The following is an 11,081-nucleotide window of genomic DNA, read 5'->3' as shown; positions in this document are numbered from 1 at the left end:
ATGCTGATGGTGTGTGTGATGGTGCTGATTATGGTGTGTGTGATGATTCTGGTGGTGTGGGGTGTGTGTGATGGTGATGCTGATGATGCTGATGTGGTGTGTGTGATGATGATGATGATGCTGATGGTGTGTGGTGTGTGTGGTGTTCAGGTCCAGGAGTAGCAGGTTATCTGACAGCAGGCAGCGGCTCTACAGTCATGCCGAGTGTCCCGCCGCCCGTAGACAACGACACCGAAGACTCATGAAACACCAGACAAACCCGGACACAGACAGACCGCTCTCCGGAGTGCCGCCATCCTGATCCTGATCCTGAGCAGAGAAGATGGAGTGACCGACAGAGAGAGAGAGAGCGTCCATCATCCTCCCGCACAGCACTTCACTGACTCCTGCGTTTTAACACTTCCTCTTTCATTTTATATCCAGTCACATCTCGTAAATCATTTCTTTCCATGGAGAGTAAAATAATTTACTTTTGTATTGAGATATTTTTATGCATTTGTCTTTGTTTCGGTGAGCTGATGAATGGTGGCCATGTTGGCTCTGATTCGTTGTCTTTTCTTGTCTCTTCGTCTTCCTGCGTCTCACATTCAGCTCATGTCTGGACTTGTATCTGTTCCCGTCTCAACACGCTTTCCATTTTATTAAATGCTTCATGCATCTCTGTTCTTATTTTTATTCTGAAGTCCTCGAGTAAGTGCTTGCTATCAGAAGGAAAGAGAAGCTTGAGAAGGAACCTGTGAAACTGTGATTATTGATCATGAATTTGTGCCGCGCTGCTTGAAATCTGTCCTGGTTTGTCTCTCGTCTCATCGTTCTGTAAACCGACAAAAACCTTCCTTCCCCAGAAAGCACTCGACTATTTATACCTGAATAAATAAAGATCAACTGAAAACGAGCGTCTGAAAGAACAAATTGTACTGACTCTGATTACCAATGTATGTGAAACACTAGTGCAATTGTGAAATGTTAAATGTAATATGCGTACATAAACTTTCTATATTGAATGTACATTAATAAAAAGTAAATCAGTTGCACTTGTACATAAAATTTTAAGAATAAAAGGGAATCCACAGCTGTTGACTTTTTGTTTGTCTTTTTTGATGCACTTTATATGTAAAGGAAGAATGAATCTCATTTTCCCCAGACCGCTGAGAAACCCCAGATCAGGACAGGTTTGGTTCTCATGCTGTTCTGTGTGAAAAAATATATATATAGACATTGTGTTCAGCTTATTTGATACAGTGATGGAAAAAATATATTGCAATCCTTTTGCCAAACTTAAAGAAAAAGAGAAAAAAATCAAAGTGCACTAAACCCGTTTAACCAGTGTTTATGATTACAGATTAAACTAATGTGATAACAATACCAGTCTACAACATCAAGCAGCAGAACGGATTGTTTTTTGTACAGATAAATAACTGGACGACTCGCACATTCAGTTTAAACACATCTGCTCTTATGTTAAACATCAGGTGGATAAAAGAGTGTGATGGTCAGGTTCATGCATTATATTGCGTGTCCACACGAGGACGACATATCTACATCTTTACTGCACCTAAACTAACTAAACCAGTTTCCAGAAGCCCGTGTTAATCCACACAAGCGAGCATTCAGTGGTCAGTTTTCATGTGGAACCATCAGCCGGAACATCTGAGCTGAGCGTCTGTCTGTCATCAGTGTTGTGTTACTCAGTAAGGTGTGTGTGTGTGTGTGTCCTCACACAGTTTTCCCATCAGCCTTTGCCAGTGCAGGCCCGGAGCTTCAGGCATGTCCTCTGTCATGAGTTTAAAAATATGCAGATTTTGTTGGATTTAGTTAATCATATTGTTTACATATTATTTACATGTTTAATTTCGAGTTTGATTAATTTGATTAGACTGGCTGGATTAATGAAAGTGTTTTTAATTGATCCTTACTGAGAGCAGCCAGAATGATATAAATCACATTTTCAGTGAAATCTTGCAGGCAACATCCACTCCTTTGGACTGTATTTCCACGCTGAACAACACAAAGCATTTACACCTGTGAAATGTCGCCTAAATTTCATGAAACAGTGGATTTTATCGATGAAACTTGTGCTGATTAACTTTCGACCTTCATGCATCAGTAAATGAAGCAAAGTTGGAGAGACTGAGGATGGACCTCCATCATGTTCTGCCGTTTCTATTTCACTTTCAGGGGAACTCGAAGCCTTCAGAGACCTCGGGATGCTTCTTATCCTCTTTTCTGTTGTGTTCGGTTTTGGCTGTCGTTGTATATTTGAGAATATGGTCATTCAGAAATACTGCATGTGTCCTGGATTGTCATGATGACAGGAATTGGTGTTTCGCCCCGTGATAGCACTATTGTGTTCCTACACTGGTTAGTTGTGTGGTGTCTGACAGACGGACTCAGTGTGTCCTCGTCAGCCCGGGAACAACACTTTCAGTCGCTGGTTGGGTTCAGTCACGGAACTCATCAGTCATATTTCTGGACTAATGTTCCTGAAAGAAGTCTCTTCAGATCGCCAAAGCTGTGTTTATTTGATCAGAAATACAGTACAAACAGTGAAATATTATTAGAATGTAAAACAGCTGTGTTCTATGTGAATCTCTGTTAAACTGTAATGTATTTCTGTGATGTGCAGCTGTATTTTCAGCATCATTCCTCCAGTCTTCAGTGTCACATGATCTTCAGAAATCAGTATAATCATTATATCTCACAGTGTGACAATATATATCTTGCACAACTTCATGAATCATATTTGCTTGGAAAAACACAATAATTACAGACTCTTTGAAGACGAGTAGTTGTTGTAAATTCATCTTTTGCTGCTTCACTTGTTGCCATCCAGTATGCAGAGCACGTGAGGATTTCTCCTGGCCTTTGACCCAGTGATATCGAAACGAGCTTCAGGAGCCGTCTTGATTTAATACCAGTTGTGCATGAAAGACACACACGAGAGAAATATTGCCATTGCTCTCAGCGGCGCAGTGTTTTTACAGCAGTCAGTCTGAATCTTTGTCATTAACTCATTAGACGTCGTCCTGAGCTGAAGATCTCGAGGGACGACTCCAGTCCTGCAGGCTTCTGATGCACACTCACAGCTCAGATGGCATCAGGAGGAAGGCGTGAGTGTGTCTGAGGAACAAGAGAAACTAGTGCGTGATGAAGCACCAGAGAGCCACTGACCGTGTGACCGCACCCTGCTGCAGGACACTAGAGGAGTCTGGGAGTGTCCGGCCGCAGCGTGACTGTTTAACATCTGTCCTACTAAAGAACAGAACATACGTGGACTAGGTCTTATTTAGTCCAAGAGTAAGTGTTCATTTTTAAGACATACTGGGTAAAGTCTTTCGGAATTCAGAGTAAGACTGATCAACACTACACTACACTCGTTTACCTGTTTTCTAGTGCAGGAAATATATAAAGAACATATAGAAATCAAAATACTTCTTTACAGAATATACCTTGAATTAAGTTGGTATTGGTATATATATATATATATATATATATATTTTGGTCTATATTTTCTCATTTTTTTATCTTTATATCTTTAGCCTTACTCATCGGTTTTTCTAGTGAGCTCTATTTCGTGGAAACGCCATTTTCATGCAACAGAAACCTGCATGTCAAGTTTGTATCATTTAAGGCTTTGTCTCAAAATCTTTATATATATATATATATATATATATATATATATATATATATATATATATATATTTGATGCTTTAATCATTCATCTATAATATATAGTTTTATAAATTGTATTAATTATTGATTTATTTACATTTTTATAATTAATATATATATATAATGAATAAGAAAGTAGTTTTGGAGTTTGAGCTCTGAGTTTTGAGCGTGTGTCTGTCAGGACTGATCAGAGAAGTGCGCACCTGTTCAGGTTTTCTGTCATCATCATGTGTCTGTACACCTGGCTTTGACCTCTGACCTTTGAGAGGCTCGTGTTTCTGTCTAGAGAGAGGCTGCTGAAGGGAGCTCTTTATGCTCAGAAATCTGCATCCGTCGTTGAAATGGATGTACTTTCATTTGGTAACTCGGCTGCAGGACACACATTTCAGGGTTTGCCGCTGGACTGTGAGCTTTCCTCTGGAAACAGAGAACATCGCAGCGTTAAACTGCTGTTTACTGTCACATGTGAGAGTTGTAGGGGTCACGCTCACTTAACCCTTTGGGTTCTTTTGCCAAATAAGTTTGTAATTGCTGCTATGGTTTGCACATATTTGTTGTTGAAGTGTTTCTAATGCCCTGAAGCCTTTGCCGCACATGAAGGTGTGTTCTGTAGTCCGGATCGGTCAGACGTCCCAGCGTTTGCTGGAGTCTTATATCATTACAAGCATCTCAGCAGATCCTCCGACTCTTTCATCTTAATGACCTCTATCTTCTAACGCAACAGAACTAACAGGAACAAACAACTCGCTTTCATTTCCTCCGCGCCGAATCGCTCAAAGTGATTTGTGAGTTTGTACTCCCAGTTGTGACTTGTTACTGTTAAATTACACAAACCATTTTCTCATCTGGCCAACACAGCTTGAGAAGCGTAGGTCTTCCTCAAAGAACAGAAGACTTTCATCCGGTGCACTGATTCAGAACATGATTGCAGAGGAGGTTTGTTCTGATTCAGCTGCAGCCGATCTCTGAGTTATGAGTGTTAATACAGAGCTGAAGCTATGAAGCCTGCCTGATTCGTGTGAGATCAAGTTAAAATAAGAAGTAACATTATGAGATCACTTGGTAAAGTTACAGTTGCAAGACCTAAATTCACATTGTGAGATATAAAGTAGCCATTATGAGAAAAAATTGCAATTGCAAAATATATACACGCACTACTACATATAAAGTCACGATTACGAAAAAAGCTGCAGTTGTGAAATATATAGTCCCCTAATGAGATATAAAGTTGCAGTTATGAAAAAAAAATCCATCTCTTTCTAGCCCATTGAAGATTTTTTTCTGAGTTTGCTGTCCATTATTATTAAGGAAGATGGAGTTTTCCCAACACTTCCGGTGTCAACATGTCCAGTGATCCCAGACGCTCCAGGCTAAATCCTTCATCACAGAAGCCTAAATCTGGACTACTGTAAATGAATCTGGTTATTCTGGATATCAGATGACCTGCAGTGAAGTAAACCTGAAGTAACCCTCCTGTCAGCCTCTACAGACCAGTGCTGTTTAAATCAAGCCCAGATGAGAAGCTTTTATTTACCCACGAGGCCTTTCAGCAGACTTTGAAAGATGTATGGTGTTTACATGGCACACACGGCCTCAAAATACAAGACAGATTCATTTCATTGAAGACTATTGATGCGAGTGAATTCTGCTATTTGATGCTCTAGACATTTTCCAGTCGTTCCATCTGAGAGTGTTTAAGCTCTTAATAGTTTCCATTGCAACTGTTCTTAATTCTGCAATTGTGGTCCGATTGAACAGCTCTGCCAGTCTGGATCTACAGCACAGTGATGGGACATGTGGCGTCCCATACTCAGAATTTGTGCTCTGCCATTAATCCATCCAAGTGCACACACACACGCACACACACACTCACACACACACACACTCACGCAGCAGTGGGCAGCAGTTGGGGGTTCGGTTCTTGCTCAAGGTCTCTCCTCAGTCGTGGTATGAAGGTGGAAGGGAGCGCTGGTCATTCACTCCCCCACCTACAATCCCTGCTGGACCTGAGACTCGAACCCGTGACCTTTGGGTTACAAGCCCGACTCTCTAACCATTAGGCCACAACAGCATGATTTCACCATCCAGCTGGGATCAACAATTAGCCCATCAACTTCGGTCAGAAATCTTGGTGTAATCTTTGATGACCAGCTGACCTTCAAAGGCTGCTTGATTTTGCAGGTTTGCACTACACAACATCAGAAAGATCAGGCCCTTTCTAACGGAGCATGCTGCACAACTTCTTGTCCAGGCCCTTGTCATCTCTAGGCTGGACTACTGCAATGCTCTTCTGGCTGGACTTCCATCAAGCACAATCAAACCTCTACAAATGATTCAGAATGCAGCGGCACGACTGGTCTTCAACGAGCCCAAAAGAGCCCATGTTACACCTCTCTTCATCTCCTTGCACTGGCTACCGGCTGCGGCTCACATCTAGTTCAAGACATTGATGCTTGCATATAGAACAGCCACAGGCTCAGCACCCGCCTACTTCCACTCACTACTACGAATTTACATCCCCTCCAGAAGTCTGAGATCCGCTAGTGAGCGATGCCTCGTGGTACCATCACAGAGCGGCTCAATCACTTTCCAGAACATTCTCGTTCACCGTTCCCGGCTGGTGGAATGATCTTCCCACCCCTATCCGGAATGCTGAATCCCTGACAATGTTCAAGAGACAGCTGAAAACCATCTCTACTGTCAGCAATTAACTGCATCTTAATAAAAGTTGTATTACAAGAATTTCCTGTTTATATGCCTCTTTTTGATGAATCGCTTGCTGTGTTCCTCATTTGTAAGTTGCTCTGGATAGAAGTGTCTGCTAAAGGAATAAATGTGAATGTAAATCACACACGTGCTCAGCAGGTTTGTTGTCAATCCTCTGCTCTCGACCCGTCCTGAGTCTTAGTCTTTTTGTGTGTGTGTGTGTGTGTGTGTGTGTGTGTCCGGCCCCCTGTTTACATCCTCAAACAAACACTGAAAGAATGTGTGAAGCTCAGCTCGGCCCCCTGAGGGTTCGCGCGTGTGTGTGTGTGTGCGTTCTGTCTGTCAAACGGGGGTCTCACACACCTACAGTATCAGCTGCTCTATTGTCAATCCTCTCCACATCCATCCCAAGACATCCACAGATTTATTTAGCTTTAAAGCGCGCTGAAGTTTCACAGGCAGAAAGGTCAGTAGTGTCGTGCTGAATGAGGCACAGGTCACATCAGGCAGATTGACTGTGTGCTGGTGAATGTGCTGAATCTGAGAGCAGCTGAACCTGATGAGAAATCTTTCACCTTCACACAAAATTCCCTGACCGTCTGGATTCCTGTAGAAATGAATGGATTTCACTCACGAAAATTACTGCGTTACATTGTACTCATTCAGAGAAGAGTGAATTTCTAACTTAATTTGAGATAAACGACGGAAGCCGAGCGCAGCTCTGTGTTCTTCTGTTCTGGGATGAAGAAGCAAAAGAGCTTCAACCTTCTTTTCAGTTCATCTGATCCGCTTTCCCTCCTGTTTGCTAATGATATGATGATGGAGGAACAGATTTGCTCTCAGGATCAGCAAAACTCAAAAAACACATTTCATTTATGACGTTTTGTTGTGATGAGAGAGCAAAACCACAGCGAATGAACATTTGTGCTCCTCTGATCGTCTTACTTCTGATAAAACAGGATTGAGAAGGAATATTTTGTAGCAGATGTGACCAGACATACTAATTATGCAAAACGTCATTAACAGTGCTTTGTAATTAGGGAGTGACGAATCATCTGAGGATGCAGTTATACAGACAAACCTCTATAAACACATGGTCTGCTGCTGATTCTTCTGATTCGTGCAGCGAGGGTCGTACAGTAACTCTGTGGCTCTATAAAGCTGCATCAGATCACATCATGACACACAAAACATCTGCAGTCCCAAGAGCTTATTAGGACACAGATGTTACACACATTAAATGACTTCATTAAGGAAATATCAGCAATATGAGAGCTTTAACCACGCTCATTGTGATTCTGGTCATTTTATTTCTTGTTTGTGAATGTCATGTTTTAGTTTTGGACTGAATGATTATGCTCTCATTTTGCAACACAAAGGTTTTCAAATACCCCAAAATATGACGCAGGGGAAATATTATGCCTGTTATATAATTTCATGCATAGACACCCACTGTCTAAGGACAATGTTAAGTACCATGTTATAAAATGTTGTTTCTGAAAGATTTCATATTCACACTGTACTAGAGCCAAAGCAAGTTCTTCAAATACACTCTCAATCTCATGATTTGTGACAGTCTTTTAGAAAAAAAATAAAATTGTTTTTAAAAATATTGCTGAACTCAGGGCTTCATATTTCGCGTCGTTCCGGAGGGTTCTGCGTCAGCCAAGCAACTGCCATTGAGAAGAATGAATGCTGACGGATAGCTTTCTCCAGGATTATAGATCTGTTTGGGTCATGATAAGCATTTTATTAACTGCAATAATTAGCTAACATTTATTTGAGATCTCTTGCTTAATCATACTGTATGGAGTTTGTTGTTTTCATGTGCTGCTGCTCTCGAGGAGAGAGGAAAATGAAGAGCGGTCATCTGTTTGATGATAGAAACCTCTGGAGGAGAGAGAGGGTCAATAACAACACAGTCATGTTTGAGTGGAAGCCTGCTGAAACGAGGCCAGATGAGAAACATGTACATTATTGTGAAGTGGATCTAATGATCCTCTGACGCTGACGCCACCTGCATCACATCAGCAGTTTCACAATGCATGAGCTCGTTAGCTGAACTAATCACTTCATCGTGTTTCTCTGGCATCATTTACTATATGAGTGTGTTAAACTGACAGAGCAGAAACCATATAGATTCACATGAACTCAACATCAGCGTTTTCTCTTGATATGCGTTTGATTTCATGATCTTCAGCCAGCGTTTAGTCTCTTGTGCTTTGTAGTTATTTTCATCATTCAACTCATTCATTGTAACCAGTTTCTAAAAATCCCTTTTAAATGCACATGGAAAAATGACAAAGCATTGCATGAAACATATTCAAATGATTTCAGAAGCTTGGAAATATGCACGCCTTTACATGAGTGAAATAAAGCAGGGTGTGACACAAACACACAGTCTTGCTTTGTTTAGATGGTTTGTGGGAAGTTTTTCCAAACTGTGTTACGCAGAATGCCTTCGGTCAGGAATATTATTCATGTAAATCTGCTCTTTGAACAGCTTTAACTTTTTGTCCTATAGTTAAAACTCACAAAATTTGCATTCATGAAGGATCTACATGCTATGGAAAAAATAAAACAAATAAAAGAGATACATTTTTATGTTGCAATTCTGACTTTTTTCTTTTTCTTTTCTTTTTTTTCTTTGTGTCACACCCTGTTCTGAGTTTATATTTTGCAATACTGACTTCTCTCTTTTTTTTTAATGGGTTAGGGTTATCTTCCATAACATGTGGCTAATTAATGCAAACAAGAATCTGGAAATGTGGAAACAAATGAAAATTTTAAATAAGAAAGTGCTGAATATTCCAGTTAAGTGTGTTTGTACATTCTCAGAAAAAAGGCACAAACGCTGTCACGTCTCCTTTCACAAGTAAGCACACTTTAGGGGTAAATAAGGTCCAAAGGTGTGCCTTTGAAAGGATTCTGTCCCAGTGACAGCTTTTCTACCTTCAGAGAATGTATGCCATCCCTGTGGATGAGGCTTCTGGTTTAGCTTGTGCCGTGAGGGAGCTACCTTTAACTGCAGACCAGGCCTCCTTTAGTTATCGTTGGGTATTTCCCTCTCGCTGCGGTTAAACTCATCCAGCTACATGTTTCCACAGAGCCACACACGTGTGATTCCATGACATCAGTGAGCTGTTTGTATTGCATTTTGACCATAAGCAAGATCCATAAAAAATAATGGACTGGATCTGTTGCAAATGAACTTGAGAGCCCCGAGCTGAAGCCCACTGAAGACGTCTGAGATGAATTTGATCCAGAGCGAATCCCTCCAGCCATCTTCATCATCTCTGAGAGCTGTTCCAGCAGCGCAGGGAGACATTAATGCCAACATGACATATTCAGCGTGTACATGAGAGCCTACTGTTCAGGTGTCCACATGCTTTAGCCATGTAGCGTGACAGCAGAAGTCAAACAGAGCGGCTGTGAGGAGTGAAGTACAGCGCAGGGAACTGCATGGAAAGACTGCCTGAGAGAACACAAGTCATGCTGAACAAGACTGACTGGAGATCAGCTGTAGAGGGCAATGATGCAATGATGCCAAATAATGGAATTTATTCATCTATAATGTTACAAATCATTTATATGCATGATGGTTTCCACAAACATATTGTGCAGCACAAAATGTTTCTTGAGCAGCAAATCAGCATATTATACTGATTTCTGAAGATCATGTGACACTGAAGACTGGAGGAATGATGCTGAAAATACAGCTTTGATCAAATAAATAAATTACAGTTTAACAGAGATTCACATAGAAAACAGCTGTTTGAATTGTAAAAATACTTCACAGTTTTGACTGTATAAATGCAGCTCTGGTGAACACTCAGAAACACTCACTGACTCCAAACTGTTGAGCGGTAGTGTATAACCTCATATTGAAAGTGACGTGACATGTGGGATTAGTGTCCTAGATAATTCCTAGAGTCCACCCATACTAGGAATTAGTGCTCTGCGTTTATCCCATCCAAAGTGCACACACACACCGTGAACACACACCCGGAGCAGTGGGCAGTCATTCATGCTGCGGCGCCCGGGGAGCAGTTGGGGGTTCGGTGCTTTGCTCAAGGGCACCTCAGTCGTGGTACTGAAGGTGGAAGAGAGCGCTGAACATTCACTCCCCCCACCTACAATCCCTGCCGGTACGAGACTCCAACCCACAACCTTACGGTTTAGGATATGGTTTATCAGAACTGCCAAAGATGATGAACAGCAGCCTGTGGCAGTATTCCCTGCGTCGCATGCATCAGTCTGCACGAGAAGGAGCTGTAAAACTTAGTTTGGAGTTTGAAATGTCAGTCAGGTTTCTCAAGGCTCTGTTTAGACAGCTTATCTGAGCTCTATTTGAGCGCTGTATCTGTATGACCTCTGACCTCTCAGGGAGCCCAGAATGGCTTTCCATGTTTATACACACGTTTGACGAAAATAGTTTGATTTTCTGCTCTGTTCATGCATCAGAACATACTGGATTTTTTCTCTGTGGAGGAACTTTGTGCAGCATTACTAAAGGCTGTTTTACATGGCAACATATTTTATTCTTAAAAGCTGTGCAAATCTCTCTCAGAAGCACAAAGTCCATATGTGTCTCTCTTCATTTCAGAAAAATGGGATTTATATAGCAGTTTCCAATGTGTGTGTGTGTGTGTGTGTGTGTGAGTGAGTGTGTCTGTGTGTGTGTGTGTGTGTGTGTGTGTGTG

The 11,081-nt window shown here is 41.4% G+C and overlaps 1 protein-coding gene across 4 annotated transcripts in view; it reads left to right on the top strand.

The window, feature by feature from the left end:
• The window catches only part of LOC107561960 (dnaJ homolog subfamily C member 13-like), a 50,604-nt gene extending 50,337 nt beyond the window's left edge, over positions 1 to 267 (top strand). For 3 of the 4 annotated variants that reach the window (XM_016246512.1, XM_016246511.1, XM_016246510.1), the window contains one exon: positions 151 to 267. In XM_016246512.1, the coding sequence (XP_016101998.1) occupies positions 151 to 245 (95 nt within the window). In that variant the 3' untranslated portion in view covers positions 246 to 267. The remainder of the gene's footprint in view (positions 1 to 150) is intronic. The other variant, XM_016246513.1, reaches the window with a different exon arrangement.
• The last annotated feature ends 10,814 nt before the right edge of the window (positions 268 to 11,081 follow it).

The sequence above is a fragment of the Sinocyclocheilus grahami genome, unplaced genomic scaffold (assembly GCF_001515645.1).
Source record: "Sinocyclocheilus grahami isolate Dianchi unplaced genomic scaffold, SAMN03320097.WGS_v1.1 scaffold800.1, whole genome shotgun sequence".
In the NCBI taxonomy this organism is placed as follows: domain Eukaryota; kingdom Metazoa; phylum Chordata; class Actinopteri; order Cypriniformes; family Cyprinidae; genus Sinocyclocheilus; species Sinocyclocheilus grahami.
This window is presented reverse-complemented; position numbering and strand designations above follow the sequence as displayed.